Source organism: Petaurus breviceps, unplaced genomic scaffold, assembly GCF_028583685.1.
Source record: "Petaurus breviceps papuanus isolate PSGF00001 unplaced genomic scaffold, PetGlider_PUasm1.0 90515, whole genome shotgun sequence".
Lineage (NCBI taxonomy): Eukaryota > Metazoa > Chordata > Mammalia > Diprotodontia > Petauridae > Petaurus > Petaurus breviceps.
This window is the reverse complement of record NW_027187269.1, coordinates 300,636-320,974: the sequence shown is the minus strand read 5'-3', so window position 1 is coordinate 320,974 and position 20,339 is coordinate 300,636. Positions and strand designations below refer to the sequence as shown.

General features: G+C 36.4%; 1 protein-coding gene across 7 annotated transcripts in view; it reads right to left on the bottom strand.

Moving 5' to 3' along the window:
- Positions 1 to 20,339, bottom strand: part of JAM2 (junctional adhesion molecule 2) — a 131,787-nt gene that overhangs the window by 98,684 nt on the left and 12,764 nt on the right. For all 7 annotated transcript variants that reach the window (XM_069062964.1, XM_069062962.1, XM_069062965.1 and 4 more), the window contains exon 2: positions 5,367 to 5,432. In XM_069062964.1, the coding sequence (XP_068919065.1) occupies positions 5,367 to 5,432 (66 nt within the window). The remainder of the gene's footprint in view (positions 1 to 5,366; positions 5,433 to 20,339) is intronic.

Genomic DNA, 20,339 nt, shown 5'->3' with positions numbered 1-20,339 from the left:
AAGTCTTGAAACATTATATCTAAGCTTTTATTTTGCTCATGGCATTCAGATAGTTTACTAATGATTCTTAATTTTTTTTTCTCCTCAATCTGTTTTCCAGGTCAGTTATTTCTGATATGAGACACCTTACATTTTCTTCCATTTTTTTAGCCTTTTAACTTAATTTTTTGTTGTCTCATAGAATTATTCACTTCTATTTGATTCATTCTAATTTTCAGGGAGTTTGTTGCTTGACAAAGTTTTGCACTTCTTGCATCAAATTCTAAATTCTCTTTCCAATTCTTTCTTCCATATGTCACATTTCTTTTCCATTTTTTCCTCAAGCTCTTTCTTGTCATTTGTAAAATGTTAACCTTTAAAAAGTTTGGTTAAAGGAGACAACGGGCTAGGTGATATATAGTTACATCATTTATTCCCTTAAGACTAGTGAACTTGTACAAGGAGTTAGAAGCCAAGTCTAACTGCCTGAACAAAGGAATGATGAAGCTTAAATACATTTTAGAGCCAGCCCAATTGAGGGTAAAATTTATTATTACAAGGAATTTTCTTAGGAAGACAAGGTATCAATTGACTTTATGACCTAGAACATCTGTGGTTTCTTTATCATTAACATGCCATAACACAATACATGCCCCACAAAATATTTAGATAAGAAAAGTTTCCATTATTCAAGATAGTACCTTAGGTTCAGAGTCTTATCCTTGGCAGAAGAAAGAATGCTTTTAAGTTAGCCCTGTCTGGGGGAAGAGCTGTTGTGTATGTTTTATGATGTCTGTTTTCCTACTGTAAGGAGTATGTCCCAAGATAAGGGGAAACCCCACTTTCAGCCTTATCTGCTCTCTGGAATTGCTGACACAGGAAAAGGCATTTTTAAAGCAAGGCAAAGCAGTCTGTTTGATTAATTCAGACCTTGACCAAAAATATGATATTTAATGATTATCAAAAATCATTTTCTAAAATCTATTTTAAAACATCTCATGTTATCTCTTCCATTAACTCTATTTGAGTTTGATACTGGGGAGAAAAAATTTATTCTTTTTTTTTTTTTGGAGGGAGGAAGGCAAGGTAATTGGGGTTAAATGACTTGCCCAAGGTCACACAGCTAGTGTCAAGTATCTGAGGCTGGATTTGAACTCAGGTCCTCCTGAAACCAGGGCTGCATAATCTATTCACTGAACCACCTATCTGCCTCCATACTTATTCTTTATTAATATTGTTGAGCCTAGTGTTATGTAGCTAGAAAATTGTCTAACCCAAAAACTTTACTGTAGAGGACAGACTGACCTTAGAGATTCTAGGAAAGCCATATGGTTGTAAGGAATGTTTAGATCTTATCCAGTGCTTGTTTAGGGTCCACCCAAAGCTTGTGTTTTGGATTCCACCTAAAACTTCCATTTTGGGTTCCCCAAATTAGATTGATTTATCTATCGATATATATCTCAAACTGCCCTTCTCTTGGAGACTACCTATTACCTATATGAGGCCAATCAGGCAAATGTCTTTATGTCCTTGTCTGAACTCTATATGATGTATTTTCACAAAGATCTATGAATGGATCCCCACCTTCTTTCTGATTCTCTCCCTACTAAACAACCTGATGAATTTCTTTCTAGAATTATTTCAGATTTGGGGGTTTATTCTCATGACTAACATGCCAAAGTTGTGTTTTTCTGTGACTTTGCTTATAGTATTTTGGAGTCATTCTCTTCTTCTGGATTGTGTCTTGAATTCCTGCTACCACATAGCTCTTTTTTGTGGGATTCTTTCTTTTTTGGTGCTCATTTTTCCAGCCTATTTCCTTACTTCAAACTTGAAGTTATTTGCTTTCTAGGTCTCACCACACACATTCCTTGAGGGAAGGTCTGGACTTATCCTGCTGTGAATTAGCAGAACATTCCAGCTGGCTGTTAAGGGCCAAGTCCAACAATACTCTAATCAAACGCCAAAGGAGGCAAGCCAGCTGGCATATTGCACACACCCAAACCCAGTTCAAGAACTTGCAGAGCCTAGACAGGGAGCCCAACAATCAGAGCTGTCCTAGATCAGCCCACTATCATAGTACTGAAAGCCTATTGACCTCTAGTCTGAATCTTTACTGAGATCCTGGAATGACACAACACTCAATACCTGCACTGTGTTCTAACCTCTTAATAATTCTGTTGATTGCTTAATCATTTCATTCTGTCATGCAGTATTAGCTATCCCTTCAAGTTTTGGGACATTTGCAAATATACTGTATGTGATTAATGAAAATGTTAAAAGCACAGACCCAAGTCCTAGCATTTCCAGTGGAGATCGCCTGACAAGATGACATCAAACCATTAATGACTATTCATTGGTTCCAGTCATTCAACAAGTCATGAGAAGCCATATAACTATATTATTTTCTAATATATATCTCTCCATCATCTCCAGAAGAATAGAATGAGAGAGTTAATCAAATGGCTTGCTAGAGTTTAAGTACACTATATGGAATATATTATTCTAGAAGGCAAAGGAGCTAGGACTGTAACCAAGAATTACCTACCTAGCAAAACTGAATATAATCCCCTCCCCCAATTAAAATAAATAAATAAAATAAAATAAAAGAGGGTCAGCTAGGTAGTGCAGTGAATAGAGTACCCACCCTGGGGTCCAGAGGACCTGAGTTGAAATCTGGCCTCAGACACTTAACACAAAAACTAGCCATGTGACCTTGGGCAAGTCACTTAACCCCAATTGCCTTGCCCTCCCCCCTCCAAAAAGCACAAAATAAAACAATTAATTAACTAATTTAAACAAAAACAACTGAACATAATCCTTCAGGGGGGAAAATGGGGATATTTAATGAAATAAAATACTTTCACACTTTCCTGATGAAAAGACCAGAGATGAATAGAAAATTTAACATTTAAACAGAAGACTCTAGAGCAGCATAAAAAGATAAACCTGAAAGAGAAATCATAAGGGACTCACTGGAATTAAACTCTTTACATTCCTATATGGGAGATGAAATATGTAACTACTAAGAGATTTATCATTATTAAGGCTATAAAAAGGAATTTATATAGACAGAGGATATGGGCATGAGTCAATTATGTTGGAATGATCTCTAAAAAATATGAAGAAGAGAAAAAGACAGATGCACTGAGAGAAGAGGGAAAATATCTCCCTCTAAATAGAGAACTGATGAATATTGAAAGAAAATTGAAGTATACTTTTCTTGTCTTTATTTTTCTTGCTTTTTTCCAAATATGGTTAACATGGAAATATGTTTTACATGATCTCACATGTATAATTGATATCATATCTCTTGCCTTCTTAGTGGGTGGGGAATGGGGTGGGAAGGAGGGAGAGAATTTGGGCCTCAAAATTTTAAAAAGAATTAATTTTTAAAATTCAAACAAAAACCAAACAATATAATTTCATTCAGTAGCCAAATACATGGAAACATTATAAATATTCCTTCTTCTTGAGTTTTCTGTTGCTACCTAAATTTTTAGTTTATATTGCCAACTTAAATTGAAAATTTTCACATGCACAATATAAAAAATGAGTTGCAGATGAAATAATATGTGTAAAGTAAGAATTTCAGAATATACATCAGAACTAATGCATAGGTTCTCAATTAATAAAATGAATTCTACCAAATTGAAGGAGGTGGTTAGATATATTCAGAAGCTAAACACTTTCTGTACTGTCCCTTTCTGATGAAGTTTTAATGATTTGATGCAATTATCAGTTATTTAAATTTCTTTCTGCTACTAACACTGGTAAGGGAAGAGACATGAAATCAGAAAACCAAATAAAAGGCAACCATTTTTTTATGGTTAACCATTATTTTAACTCTGTGAGATAAAACATAAACAAATGGTATGAAGGAGCAACAAAGAATATGACCAAAGGAAGAAAAGAGCTAGAAATTAAGAAAATATTGTACAATTTTACTAAGTATCTTATTTCTTTGCATTAAGAAATAATTTTGAAAATAAAGTGGCTATAATAGCAAAAAAAAAATTAAACCAATATGATTGAAGTCAGGGTCCTTGTTATCTTTCACTTGTAGAATACAACATCTGTTTAATCCTTTATAAGAATTTATTAAAAGAAGCTAAGGTGAAAATAAAAATTGTACTAATTTTCAGCAGAAATGAAAGAAATGGGGGCAGCCAGGTAACACAGCGAGTAAGAACACCAGCTCCAGTGTTGGGATGACATGTGGATCGAATCCAGGCGCAGACACTTATTACCTACCCAGAAACACCTGGCCGTGTAACCTTGAGCAAGTTACTTAACCCTGATTGCTTTAAAAAAAAAAATGAAAGAAAAGGACACTTAAAATTTAGAAACCCCAGAAAGTTTTTTAGATTGAAAATTCAATTCTTGGATCCAAAATATAACAATATGATATAGAAGGAAAATTGGCTATTAGAGAATGACCTAAATCAGATCAGCTACCTGTAACAATAGAGAAATTATTTTCAGTGGCACATGATAGTCACACACCATAAAATGCTGGCATCAAGCCCCTCAGCAAAATGACAAAGCAGGCAAAGCCTTTCATCGGTGCCTATGACCTTTCTCAGGTCCCTCTCCCATTATTAATCATCCTCTTTGAAAATTTCCAATGTTTTCATAATGGTCTGTGTATTGTCTTCCATCTTTGGCACCTCACCTAGATTTGCCATTCTTCTGAGTTCTCCAAGCCTCACAAATTTATCTACCAGCAATCAAAATCCACATTTTTTTTTCAGTATAATTGAACTCATCTAAAATTAGCTTCCCTAAGTCTGTTTCACCGTCTTTATAAAGTTCAACTAAATGATCCCTAAAGTACTTTCCAGCTGCAGAGTTTTATGACTTGAAGTCTCTCATGTCTACTGAGATCACTTGGCCTCAAGACAAAGTTTAGTCAGGTATCATTTTTAATATCACCAAACCCCATGATATTTTTTCCCTTCTGTGATTCATAATATTTATATGAAAGTTTGTTGAATTTACAGAATATACACTAAGTCGTCAGAGAGAAGGCATGGATAGATCAAAGTTCCCTTACCACTGTGTGGTTAACCTTTTTGTCAGGTCTTTGCAATGGTTTAAGCAAGATATCCATTGCTAAAAATGTCAGCCGAGCCAAATTAGTTTGTCAGTTTTAGAGTGGTGGAACTTAGCATCAAAGAAAACACTATCCTGTCAAACTATCAACACACTAACAGCAGTTATCAATTATACACAAAATCAGGATTTTTAGGTCCTTTAACTTGGGTTACAACTGAATCAACCAAAAACTAGTTTAATTTAGGAAAAGAAAGAATGCCAATTGCATCATTATCATTTGATAATAAAAGATAACAATCGTTATTAATGTTAATCAAAATATACTATACCTTGAAACTCTATTGCTGTAACAACTTGATGGTTTCTTGGGGTAGAAAATCCATATGCATTATGATCTGAAAGGACAAACCAGACAGGATTCATTCAAATTACATAAAATTTCATTTCTCTCCCTGGAAATAGGCTTCTTAGCCTAAATAAGACCTTGCTATAACTAGCCTTCAAGACCAAATTCTTTTTTTTTTTTTTTTTTGCTTTTTGGAGGGGGGAAGGTAGGGCCATTGGAGTTAAGTGACTTGCCCAAGGTCACACGGCTAGTTTTTGTGTTAAGTGTCTGAGGCCGGATTTGAACTCAGGTCCTCCTGATTCCAGAGCCGGTGCTCTATTCACTGGGCCACCTAGCCGCCCCCACCAAATTCTTTCTGGCCAATTTTCAGCCTACTGTTGGTGCTACTGAAGTCTCCCATAAGACCTCCAAAGATTAGACCCTGGATGAGCTTGAAATTCCCACCCAGGGGCTGGGCTGTTCTGATCAGCAAGATTTCAATAAATCTAATAATATCTAGATTCATGCTTTTTTAATATTTTAAATAAAAATATACTAGTATTGTTTTTACATTATCTACATTTCCCAGTGAATACTCCCTCCCAAAAGGTATCCCTCATAATGGAGGGAAAAAAAGATACAAAAAAGCAGTCCAGCAAATCTAAGCAACACATTGTTAAGTCTGATATTTGCACTTTCCCATACAAATAATCTCTCCTCCCCCTTTGCAAAGAACTTGGGCTAGGTATCTCTTCAGATCTCTTCTTTGGCGCCAAGCTTGGTCACTTAAACTGCATAGCATTTAGGTTTAATTGTTTTGTCATTATTGTTTTGGTAATTTTCACTGCTGTAGTCAATAAATACACTTCTTTCCTGGATTCCTGTTTATTTTGCATGAGTTCATATGGGTCATGCTTTTTTGTATGCAACATTTTCATAATTTCATACAGCACAGTGATTTCATTACATTCATGTATACAACTTATTTAGCCATTTCCTAATCGATGCATTTCTACTTTGTTTCTGGTTCTTTGGCAATGCAAAAATAAATATTTTATGTATGTGGGGCCTTCTTTTGTCATTGACCTCCTTGGGGGTATATGCCTAGCAGAGGAGTAGAAGAAAGGTATATGCATTCTCTACTACTATTTTGCATTGTTCTAGAAATTCTGGCAATAGCAGTACAATAAAAGAAAAAAAACCTCAAGGTACAGACAAAGAGCAGACAATATTTTCTGTTGCTGGTCCAAGTAGAGTTGACATAATCTTTGCTTCCCATTGCCACTTCTAGTCTCTCCTACCCTCATCACTCAATAAACTCTTCTCCTAGAGGCATCTAGTGAATAGATTACTGGTCCTAAGGTCAATAAAACCTGAGTTCAAATCAAGCCTCAGAAATGACTAACTATATGACACTGTGCAAGTCACTTAGCCTATGTCCATTTCAGTTTCTGTAAAATTGAGATAATAGAACATATTTCAGAGTTGTTTTGAGGATGAAATGAGATAATAATTGTAAGTGCTTAATAAATACTTCCCCTTTCCTCCTCTTTGATCTATATTTATTAATTATTTTAAATCTATAATTACTTCAAAATCAAGATTCTGGTCACTGATATCTACCAACCTCAAGGACACTCCTTTTTTCAATAAGTTCAGTGCTTGGCTCACAAACTTTCTCTTCTCCCCATCCTTCTTGGATTCACACTAGGGAACTCCAATATAACTAATACTTCCTTCAATACGCTATACTCCAAGACCTTTAATTTATTCATTTCCCATGACCTACTCCTCCACCTTACCACACCTATACACGGAGAAATTTATACTCTTGATCTTGCCATCACCAACAAATGTCCTACTCCATGTTCATGGACTCTAAAATTCCTTTATCTGATTTTTTTAAATGTTATCATTCCACTTCTCCCTTTGCCTAGTCTTTATCCTCAGTGATTTGCCATCCCTTCCTAAAGTTCTTTCCCAAGTTATCATCCCTACATAGGCAGTGATCTTTTCCCTTCCCCATCTCGATCCCTTGGGAACCAGGTCAACTTTACACCATTTATCTCTCTCAAGCTTCTTGCTTCTTTATCCTATAGCTGATTTTGGCTTGAACTGTCTCCTCCACCTATTGTCTTTATTCCTACTCATGTGCTGCTGAACAAAGACAGGAAAAAAATCATGAAAATGTGCAGACTAGATCCTCTGTTAATTTTTATTACATAATTTCAACTAGACCCTCACTGCACCAAGGTAACTTTTTAGAGCCTCATTCATCACAGTGGCCTTTCCAAACCTTTTCATTCCTTCTCAAACCTTCCATGGCTCCTTATCCTCTTTCCTTTTAATTTGAGAACGTTGCCTCATATTTCACTGAAAAAAAATTGAGGCCATTCAGCAAGAGCTCCATCTTCTCTCCTCCTCCTCATCTAGTATCACTCAGATGTCTTCTACTCTCTCTTTCATCCTTCTTTTACATGAAAATTTGGCTCTTCTTCTCAAGGTGAACTTCTTATATATGACAAGTACTCCCATTCCATCTCACATTCTCTGATTAATCTTCAGTCACTGTCTACTGACTACTTCCCTACTGTCTACAAACATATCCTTATTCCACCTCCCCCTCTTCAAAAAACTCTCAATTGATCCATCCATCCTTGCTTGATCTCATTTTTCTCCTACTTATTTTTGTCTTTGAAGAAGCTCTCAAGAATGAATACTTCTACTTCCTTTCTACTTTCTCTTTTCTCACACTCAGCTTCTTAATCCTCTAGTATAGCTTTTAACTTTATCATTCAACTAACTGCTCTCTTTAAAGTTACCAATAATCATTTTTTTTTTTTTGCTTTTTGGAGGGCAATTGGGTTTAAGTAACTTGCCCAAGGTCACAGAACTATGTTTTTTGTTTGTGTGTGTTAAGTGTCTGAGGCCGCATCCAAACTCAGGTCCTCCTGACTCCAGGGCCAGCACTCTACTCACTGCGCCACCTGGCCGCCCCCAATAATCTTTTAAAAATATTTTATCAATCAGCAAAAATTCACCTTCTCACCCTCCCACTCTGATTCTCCTCCCTTTCCCTTAGCATTGAAAACAAAAGAAAAACAAAACTCATGTTACAAATTTGTATAGTGAAGCAAAGCAAATTTCTGCATTGGTCATTAAAAAAAAAAAGGTAAGTTTTATTATTCAGTCTGAGTCCTTTGTCTATATCTTTCATTATAAGTCTTCCAGAAACATGATTGGCTGATTCTACTGATAAGAACTCCTAAATCAAGGGGTGGCTAGGTGGAGCAGTGAATAGAGCACTGGCCCTGGAGTCAGGAGGACCTGAGTTCAAATCTGGCCTCAGACACTTAACACTTGACCTTGGGCAAGTCACTTAACCCCAATTGCCCTCCAAAAAAAAAAAAAAGAATTCCTAAATCTTTCAAAGTTGTTTGACTTTATAATATTGTCATCATCATGTAAATTGTTCTCCTAGCTCTATTTACATCATTAGGTGTCAAACCTGCCTTCTCAGGTTTTTCTGAAACCATCCCCTTTATAATTTCTTACAGCACAATAATATTCCATCATGCTTATAACTTGTTTATGATCTCCAATCTATGGGCATCCCCTCAGATTCCCATTCTTTGCCACCTTGAAAAGAGATATAAATATTTTTTGTATCTACATCATTAGTGCTTGTTTTCTTAGGAAATTCTTAGGATTTTATATTTAAAACATATTATTTGATATAAATGTTTTATATTTAAATTATATTCTTACGAATATATATTTTCTCTAATTCCTGTCTTTTTCCCTCCTCTCATATTTCACTGTAAAGGAAATTTATTTCTGTACCCAATTCTCTCTCTTTCTCTCTCTCCTTCTTTCTCTGATTATTCAAATCAGATTGAAGTGAGGTTCAAATGTCAGCTGCTACCCTGACCCTAAATGAGATAATTTTCCCTATCTTTCTATCCCTTTCCTCCTCTTTCTATTGTCTTAAGATTTTCAAGACCTAGCAGAACCACTTCCAGGATTTCAATGTAGTTAGATTTCCTCTAGGACCCCTCATACATATTTGAGAAAGTTGAATAGGTTGTAATCTTCACCACTGAACAGAATATTCATACTGAGAAGATCACAGGTTCATTTAACATATAGTCATATATAAAGTAAAGCTTTATGATTTTGTCAGTGAGAGATCTTCAATCATGTAGGAAAGGAAAAAATGCAATATTCATAATTAAAATAATCTATTACATAGTCAGACTTTACATACAAATAATGATTACAGTATACACAACCAATAGTAACTCCCTTGTGGTAGAATAGAACAAGTGTTGACTCTGTAGTAAAATTTTACCTCGGATGCTTACCACCTATGTGACTTCAAGCAAATCACTGAACTCCCAGTTTTTGAGTTAGGAAAAAAAAAAGAGGGGTTGGACTAGATGGCCTCAGGTGACCCTGCAAGTTCTAGATTGATTCTAGATTCTAGATTGATATGGTACTCCAAATAGCAAACTTTCATCTTATTATCATCTTACCTAGTTCATACAAGTTAGTAGCTCTTAGCCTTTTTGCAGTAACAAAATCCTTCACTTATTTTGCTAAATAATTTCTTAAAATGACTAGTATTGGTACCAAAAAAATCAGTTGATTTAAAAAAATTTTTTAAGATAAATTTTATTTCAAAATGTAATAATACTGCGAATTTTTTTAAATTTATAAGCAAGGTGACTCTTAAAAAAGTCAAGAACAACAATGGAAATGATAGCTTACTTCACAAGTTATTTCACAAGAATTCCCATCTTTCCTTTTACCATTTTTTAAATTACAAAGATGTGCCAATAGCCATTAACTTGGTCTTATTCAACAAGAAAGCATAGGAACTTGAGTCTTATCCCATGTTCACCCTGATGATCTCTTCCTAGACAAAAGTCTAGTCTCAATGGTTTGGAGCATCTGTCACCTCTTTGGATGACTCTCTCTCAGAGGCTATACTGAATTTCTAAGCCTAGGCAATACAGTTAGTATTAATTTACTCAAAGTCATCTGTTGAATCACAATCTTAGAAGGAGTCCTACCTCCTTCCTGAATCTGCTGTTTTAATTAGCTCTAGACACAAGACTTTAGAATTATGGAGTTTCTCTAAAGGAACAGAGAAAATGGAAATTGTGAAGAAGACAGACTGACTTTGAGAAAATGATATCAGGTAAGAAACCAATCACTAATAAGCAGAGGAAAAAGAGAAAAATAGTGGTTGGTAACACTCTACACTCAGGGATACACTAACAGCTGTTGACCTGATAGCAACAGGAAAAAATCTTTTCTCTTCCTAAAACATTACAGAAGACTTCCCAAGATTTGCCAAAAGGACAAGTTATAATTATTATTACTTATTTATGGAGATTCACAGGGGCACAAATGATATTTCCTCCATATATCCTTTATGTTTTGTTCATCCATAGTTGTTTGTATGTTGTTTCCTTCATTAGATCATGAGTTCCTTTAAAGCAAGTATTATTTTTACCTTTCCTTGTAGCCTTAGAACTTAGCATAGTGCCTGACATTTAGTAAGTACTTAATAAATGGTAACTTAAGAATCGCAGAGGGAACACCTAAAATATTGCCAAAGATTACAAAATCTTGGTAATAAATTGAAAAATTCAAGGACACAGGTACTGTTTCCATAACTACTGCCCAATTTTAAGGTAAGGTCTTTAGAAGAAAAGCAGATGTAGGTGCTACTTAAGAAGATGGTTGCTGGGAATAAGATTGGGGTTTCTGGGCTATGTTTTAAAGTTTAGGAATGATGAGCTATTGATCAAAGATAGAATATACATAAAGAGGGCTGATAAAAATATATTTGCAAGGAATCTTGCAAATATAATCAAAGGACTTTAAACTGGAAAAGAAGGGGAGAGAGAAAATTGCCTTCATATGAGCAAAGCTGTGTTCCAGAGAGTATTTAAAAGGCAGGAATAAAAATGGTAGTGAGACATCCAGTAATTCAAAGGAGATAACATCAACACTTCCTAGCCATGTGACCTTGGGCAAGTCACTTAACTCCAATTGCCCCTCCAAAAAAAAAAACCCCAAAAAACCCAAAGGAGATAACATTTGAGAAGTAATCCAGTACTATGACCCATTACTTCATATGCCTATACAAGAATGAACAAAATATTCATAATGGACAAGGTCAGTTACTCAATAAACATTTATTATGTACCTACTATGTGCAAAGCACAGTGCTAATCACTGGGGATACAAAAAAAAGTAAAAGATAGTACTTGTTTTTGGGTCTTGAGCTCACAGTTTAATGAGGAAAAGGTAAACTAGAGAGCCTAATGTAGGATAAAAAAAAATTGACCTTTTAGTTATCATTGAGACTTGATGGAATGAGATTCAGGACTTGAATATGGCTTTGGAAGAACACAAGATCAACATCAACAACAATAACAAAGGACACATCTTATTGACAATAAATAGATGGTGTGACAGAGTAGCATTGCAAATTGTATAGAGTCCACTGTGAGAGATTTGACCTCTAGAAGGCCCGAGATGGAATTTTGCTTTCAGACTTGCTATATGATGCAGAACAAGATCTCTCAGCCTCAATTTCTTAATCTATAAAATAGGGATAATAATAGCATCTACCTCACAGGATTGTTGAGATAATATATGTAAAGTGCCTTATAAAACATTATGGCGGCATGCTTACATGATGTAGTATGTACATGGGCTTGCCCAGGATCATGTAGCTAGTAAGTTTCTGAGCCAGAATTTGAACTCAGGTCTTCTAAGTCCAAGTTCAACAATATAGACTATGTCACCTAACTGCCTGACTTGCCTTAGTGATGCTTTCATTCTTCAAAAGGTAGAGGAAACATTATGAGATTCAGCTGGTGGAAGAAGTTCCCAGAGCTTGCAAAATTTTGAACGGTAACCAGGGAAACAAGAACAGAGACTCAGTCACAAGAAGTAAGGGAGCCAAAGCAGCAAATGGAGGATGCTATATCTAGGAACTGGCCATAAGCTTTTGGAAGAATCTCCTTGGTAAAAACCCTGAGAGATTGTGTCTACTCCCAAGAAACTTCTATTTTATCACTGCCTGGGAAACAACTATTTTGTTTACTCTTAAGCATTTTCCTGTTCTTTTAAATTTACTAGCCAAAATTTTATTTTAGTGATTTTCTTTTCATTTACAGGCTATGTTCTGAGTGTCTTGTCTTTTGAGGCAGTGAAGAGGGGAGCAGGTAGAGAGAAGTCTCCAGAGGAAGGATTTCTGGCAAAAGGTTGTTAAAGTATTCCCTCTCTAACTGGGCAATTCAGCTAGTCTAATTTTAAAATTAATTATTAATAATATGTATTTTTTTAAAGCTCTCTAAGCTAATAATGGAAAGAATAAAGGTTGATCCTGGGAATTAGCTTGGGGAAAAAACTAAGAGCTTATCTGGTATCCCTTGAAGTTTTGAACAAAGGACTGAGATAATGCCCAACCCTCCCAGTCAGCGGAGGCAGGTAGGAGAAGAGAAGGGTATAACCAGGAGGAAAAATTAAACCCTGAGTGTGGAGTCAATCTTGGAGATTTTCTTCTTGCCCTCAAGGGTGCTAGACTTTCTTATTGGCCAAACTCTCCCCTCTCCAGCACCATCTGCTGGTTAGAAGTGGGGACCTCATCCTGGCACCATTTTTTTTTCTTGGTTTGGTAGTTTTAAATCCCATTTCTAATTTTTATTCTTGCTTTGTTTGAAATATATTTTCTCTGCATAATTGTAATTTTGATTTTTTTCTGAATTTTCTTTTTTCTATTTTATTATAATTATTTCTTTTACAGTTTGGGTTTAAAATTGAATTTAGACCAGCATTAGCTACTTTTAGAGATTATTGGATTTTCTTTTAATGTTAATTTTGTATATTATTTGAATTAGCACTACTTAAAGTTGCAGTCACATGTAAAATATAGTAATTATTTCCAACCCAATGAAAAAAATTTAAATATTTTTTTAAAGCTGTTATTTAATATAATATGACCACAAATGAAGGAAAAGGTATTTTTGGATTCAAGTTAGTAATACAGTAATTATAGCAAAATTTTTAAAATTACTGAATATTGTACTTAAAGATAGACCTATACTGACGATATAATGAAAACAGCATTATTGTTGTTCAAAACATTTTAACATTATAGACTGAACTGTCTTCTCTTTCTTTAAATCTCTCACATAAGCTGGTAAGTGCAAATAGCTTTATCTCCAACTTGGCAAATTTACATGATTACATTCTTACACAATGAATCAAATGTAGTTGGATGACCTAAGGCATTACTTAAAATCAGTCATTTTTAACACAATATCGTTGCCCTTGCAATACTTCTCAACAACTGAGCTAAAATAGCTTAAAAATAAGTCTTCAAAAGTAGCTTTAATCACCCATGCATTCTTATTTGACTGCCAAGGAACTGGAAGCAATAGATAGAAATAGTCTCTCAGAGCTCAAGGAGTTTGAGACTGATAAATAAGCATTGGTTTTAATTTAGAATCCCCTTCTTTGTTAACTACCTTCCAAGGACTAATGCCGAAAGTAACTGGTGACATGCAAGTTATGATGTACACTGATAACATTGTGGTCTTTGAGAAGAATGCAGAACATGAGGAAAGATTGATAAAAGAGTTGGATAAACTAGAAGAAAATAGTGTAAAACCAATTCACAAATACCAATTCATGAGTCTCTGTCAAGTATATCGTTCATGTGTACCACAACAATTTGTGTACGTTGACCCAGAGAAGACAGAGACTATCCTGGTTTAGCTATATTTAAAGAACTTTTGAGATCTAAGGACTTTTCTAGGTTTTGGCAGTTATTAAAAACAATGCTGCATTGCCAAGACACTGAAATGACTTTATGTGAACAAAAATGACTGAAAAAGCACAAAAGCAGAAGGACAAGAAATATAACTGTCTTAAAGCCAACAAAGCCTTCTAGAGACCAAAATCAATAGACAGCTATGAACAGTCTTTCAAAGACTTGGTCAACTGCCTCATTTGTACTCCAGCGTTGTCTTAAGCTGACCCAACCGAACTTTTTATCCTGCATGCAATTACCAATCTGATGGCTTTAAGAGCATTTATCTACCAAGAGAGTAATGGTCACATGAAACCAGCTGCATTTCCAAACAGGTTGCTTAAGCAACAGTCAGACTTGTTACCACTTTAATTCACTAGAATTCTTGGCTTTTAATTGGCCTAAAACAGAAATTCTGAGACTAGGTGTATGAAGCAAAGTTTTAAGTGCAGATTAACAATAATTCACTGAGAAATCTCTGTTCATAGAATGCACAAGTTAGTAAACTAATGGAAAGCTACTGTATATTAGTTGTAGAGATAGTGAACAACTTCCTGGTAACAAAAGAGCCCCAGAGATTGGGGGAGCCCCATAAAAAACAGTTTATTGCAATTACTTATTGCCAATTAGTGACTCAGTTGGACTCCATATTGGACAGATTGAGATCATGGATATATCTCAGTGGTTTGTGAGCCAGAGACCTTCTGCCATATATTTAACACCTGCTTTTCCAGACAATGATTTGAAAAGTAATTTCAAGAGAGAAAGTCTGAGAATTGTACTCAGTGACGTATAATGGAAGTTCAAATAATGGAAGGGGGTTAAACTCAAGAGGCAACACCTTTTCTGCCTTCTATTTCCACCAAAGTGTCTCCTAGTCACCCCAGAAAGTATGACACTTCTAGCCAGTTGATAGGAGAAGGAAGCCAGGTTTCCATGAGGCAGCTTTTTGGTCATCTAGGAATATAAAAAGTTCCAGTCATATGAACTCCATGCTTCTTGGATTTGATGGATGTCTAAGACCACTCAAGTCACCATACTTTGACAACCTATTGACCAGATGTGTTTCCAGATGGAAATGAAGGAAGGTCATGTCCACAGAAGCTAAGTGCCAACACTGTATCCTTGTTGCATATTTTTGCTGTGCGAGGGCAAAGTAAAACTCCTTTGTGAAATTTTCAATGACTTTCAAGTGCCTCATTTTATCCCGACATCGAATCAGAACTAATGGCACTGGCATTAAAGGTGAGCCTAGTCTCTCAACTAGTTCAGATTTAGATATGAAGTAACTCTTAAAAAGTACTTATTAAGTACTTACTATATATAAGGAACTGCATAAAACACTGGGGACACAAAGAGAGGTAAGCCAGCCTCTACCCTCAGGTGATAGCTACCTCCCTTGCCTTTTCACCTTCAGCTCCAGCCTCATCCTCTAGATTTTGAGAAAACATAGTCCAGAGTTCAAAGGAAAGATATTCCCATGGAGTGAGATGCTGCAGGGAAAATAATCCTAAGAGTTATATGAGAAGCTCAAGAATGAAATTTTAAAGACACAAGTGGAAGAATTCCAATAAAAGAAAAATAGAGTCGTTTTGAAGAGACCAATGTAAATAAAAAGGAAACTCGTCGACTAACTTAGAATTTTTGAAAATATGTACAGAAGATGAAAGCAAAGCAAGGTAAGAGAAAAGAAATATAAAAGCATGGTACAGTTCCCATGAAAAATAGTGTCAGCTGGCATAGTGAACACATTATCAGCCCTGGAATCAGGAGGACCTGAGCTCAAATCCAGCCTCAGACACTTGACACTTACTAGCTGTGTGACCTTGGGCAAGTCAAACTCCAATTGCTTTGCCTTCCCTCCTCGGAAAAACAAAGACAAAATCGTGTGCGGAATGCTAAAGCTCAGTATGCATTGAGGCTGGTGAGAGAAGCTAAGAACAACAAAAGGATTTTTAGCCATTTAGAGAGGAAAAGGAGGATCAAAGTAAGGATAGGAAATTTGCCTGCCAAGTATAGGACAATGACAACTATCACAAGAGAAAAAATATTGGTCCATACTGAATTCTTATTTTGTTTCTGTCTGGATTTTTTAAAAATGAAAGACAGTAGGGTCTGCAGACTATAAGCTAGCAAGCTTCACCTTGATTCTTGAGAAAATTCTAAAACAGATCATTAAAAAAAAATGCTTTACAAATATCTAAAAAAGGAAGGGGCAATTACAAACAGCCAGAATGACTTCATCAAGAATGGGTCATGCTAGACTAATCTTGTCTTTTTTTTTAGGGAGGATTACTAAACCAGTGGAGGAAGAGAATGCCAAGAATAGAGTTTACCCAGAATTTTAGCAAAGCTTTTAATAAAATATCACATACTCTTCTAGTGAAGATGGAGAAATATGGATTAGATGCTGATGTAATCAGGATTCAGAAGTGGATGTCTGGGCTCAAGCTGTTGTAAATGGTTCGTTGTCAATATGTCATTAGGTCAGATAGGTGGCTCAGTGGAAAGAATGCCAGGCCTGGAGTAAGGAAGACTCATCTCCCTGATAAGAGAAATGATCATTTCTCTCTCATCTTATTAGCCATTAATTATTAAGTTAATCATGAAGACTGTGGAGACCCCCCCTCCCCTTTCCTATTTTCTAATTCAGTGTCTCAATGGATGGGGCAGATGAAAGATAGGATTAACATTCTCCTCATTCTGGGTGTGGCTACTCCACCCAAGTAGCTCAGGCTTAGGTGGGGGATATAGATTCTTTTACTAGATTGTTCAAAACTGGGGGTGGCCTGGGTATATGGATAATCTCAGCCCCTCCTTGGAGTGAGTTCACTTCTCTTTGTGAAGTCTACCTCTCATTGTTAACCAATCAGATCTGATCACCATCCTCAGGCACACTACTTTTCCAAAAGGGCAGATAAGTTGTGAGTCCCTTACCATGATTGTCTTTGGTCTAAAAGAGAGCCAGCCAAATGACCATATTTTTATTAATACACATGCTGATATCATTATTACTTATTTTTATTTTTTGCTTTTTGGAGGGCAATTGGGATTAAGCAACTTGCCCAAGGTCACATGCTAGTTTTTGTGTTAAGTGTCTGAGGCCGAATTGGAACTCAGGTCTTCCTGACTCCAGGGCTGGTGCTCTATTCACTGTGCCACCTAGCCACCCCAACACATGCTGGTATTTTTAATAAAACTGTTAAATTATCCAGAAATCATGTCTCTAGAATCTTTTTAAATGGCACACTGAGTTCAAACCTGGCCTTGGACACTCACTAGCTAGGGGATGCTGGGCAAGTAAAATAATCCTGTTTGCTTCAGTTTCTTCATCTATAAAATGGGCTAGAGAAGGAAATGGCAAACCACTCCAGTATTTCTGCCAAGAAAACCACAAAAAAGGATCATTAAGAGTCAGACACAACTGAAACACACAGGAATACCCAGGGATTTGTGCTTGGCCTTGCGCTGTGTAACATTTTTATCAGTGATACAGATTAACACAAAGACCATATACTTATTTGTGAATTTGTAGATGACACCAGCCTTAACCTCTGTCCTGACCGCCATTCAATTTGCTACTGCTTACTGGACATCTCAAACTGGATGACCTGTATATACCTCAAAGTCAATATTTCCAAAACTGAGCTCATTATCTTTCTCCCCAAACCCTTCGTTCTTTTAACTTTACTATTACTCTTCAGGTCACCATCATCTTTCCAGTTTCCCAAGTTTGCAACCTAGGTAACATCCTCAACTCCTCACTCTCTCTTACGCCTCTTTATCTAATCTTTTGTCATGTTTTGTTGATTCTACCTTTAAAATATCTCTTATAAATGACCAAGGCTGTCCTTTGACACTGCCACCACCTTGGTGCAGGCCCTCATTACTTTACAGTTGAATTGTTGCAGTGGTCGATTGGTTGGTTTCCCTGCCTCAAGTCTCTCCCCACTCCAGTCCATTGTCCAGTCAGCTATCAAACTGATCTTTCTAAAGCACAGGTCTGACCATGTCACTCCCCTATTCAACAAATTCCAGTGGCTCCCTATTGCATTCAGGATCAAATATAAAATTCTGTTTATCCTTTAAAACCAAACCTGGCCTATTCCTACCTTTTCAGTCTTCTTACACCTTACACACTTCCACGCACTCTGCAACCTGGTGACAGCCTCCTTGCTGTTCCTTGAATAGAACACATCTCCCAACTCCATGAGTTTTCACTGCCCTCCATGACTGGAATTTTTTTTCCCTCCTGAGCTTTGTCTTTGGGCTTCCCTGGCTTCCTTCAAGTCTCAGCCAAAATTCTACCTTCTACAGGAAACCCTTCTTTATTCTCCTTATGGCTAGGGCCTCCCTCAATATTATCTCCAATTTATCCTGCTAATATCTTGCTTGTACATAGTTGTCTGCATGTTGTCTCTCTCCTTTTACCCTGTGAGTGTCTTAAGAGCAGGCATGCAGTTGTTTTAATTTTTGTCTTTCTTTGTATTCCACCGTTTTTCCCACAGTGCCTGCTAAATAGTAAGTACTTAATTAATGCTTGTTGACTTAACTTGACAAGACAAACAAATTAAGAGGCATATCTAACCTAGTGGATCCAAAAGGATTTTAACAAGTTAAACTATTGAGCTGAATCTAAGAAGATGAAATTAGATTGGGATATAAATGTAAAGTCTTATACTTAGGTACAAAAAATCAAAGGTGTTGTTTCTTATAATTCAAAAAACATAAGATGAGGAAGGCATGAACAAATAACAGTTGTTGGGGAAAAAAATATATATCTAGGACTTTACTGGACTGCAAATTTAACATAAGCCAGTAATATGATGTGGTAGCCACAAAAGCTAATATATTCTTGAAATGAATTAAGAAGAATACAGCTTCCAGGAACAGGGGGTGGTAATCCCCCTGTAGTCTGTCTTCATTAGATTTTATCTGGATTACTGTGTTCAGTTCAGGGCACCACAGTTTAAGGATGCTGAGAAGCTGGAGAGTGTCTAAAGAAGGGCACCCAGAATAGTAAAGGGCCTTGAATCCATATCAGCTGAAGCTGAAGGAACTAGGCATGTTTAGCTTGGAGAATAGAAGATTTCATGGGTTACATGACAGCTGTCTTTAGTTATTTGAAGGGTTGCCAGGAGGAGAAGAGCCTAGGCTTATTCTACTTGGCTCCAGCGAGAGAACCAAGAGCAAAGGGTTGGAAGTTACAAAGAGGTCAATTTATGCAAATCTTCCTAAGGGTTACAGTTATCCCAAAGTGGAACTGGCTTCTTCGAGAAGTGGTGGTCTTCAATCAGAGGCTGGATGACCACTTGTCAGATATGATACATGAGTGATTCCTTTTATTTAACTGTTGGGCTAGATAACCATCAAGAGATCCTTTTCAGCTCTCCAATGCTATGATTCTGTGATTCCTACTAGAGCTCAAGTTCCCACACCTGTGATCCTAGGCTTTGACTGATATTTATCCAATCTCATCCTGGTCTCAGGCCTATTCCTCCACTTCCTATCACCTTCATGCCATTCCTATATGTGTGTACCATGCCCTTCTTCCACCTCTAGTTCTGAGAACAGTAATCAGATCCACACTATTTTTCCCTGCAAAGGACATGTCAGTCATTTGCTCTGTGATTCCAACCACCATTCCTTTTGAGTTGTCTATCCAAAACACTCTTCCCTTTCTCCTACTACTCTATGTGCGATGTCATTCCTTTTAAAATGTAAGCTCATTAAGGGCAGGGATTGTCTTGCTTACTTGTATTTGTATCCCAAATACTAGCTGCATAAATGCTTTTCATTTCTTCACTTATCTATCTTTTCATGTAAGGATCTTATAATCTAATAAAAGAAGATAAAACATATGTGGAAGTGATGACCAAGGAAAAATGCTTTGAAGGGGATTGAAGACGTAGGACAAATTATTAGTATGGATTTTCAAGGAATGGTAGTGTTGATTTGATTGCAGTTCTATAATGTTAATTAAATAGGAAGTTCTTCCCTGCCCATTAATAGGCCTGACACATGGAGCTTGTGATCAAAGGAGCCTGAGTCACATGGAGCTTGACCAAGGAGGAGAAAGAGAGAGAGAGAGAGAGAGAGAGAGAGAGAGAGAGAGAGAGAGAGAGAGAGAGAGAGAGAGAG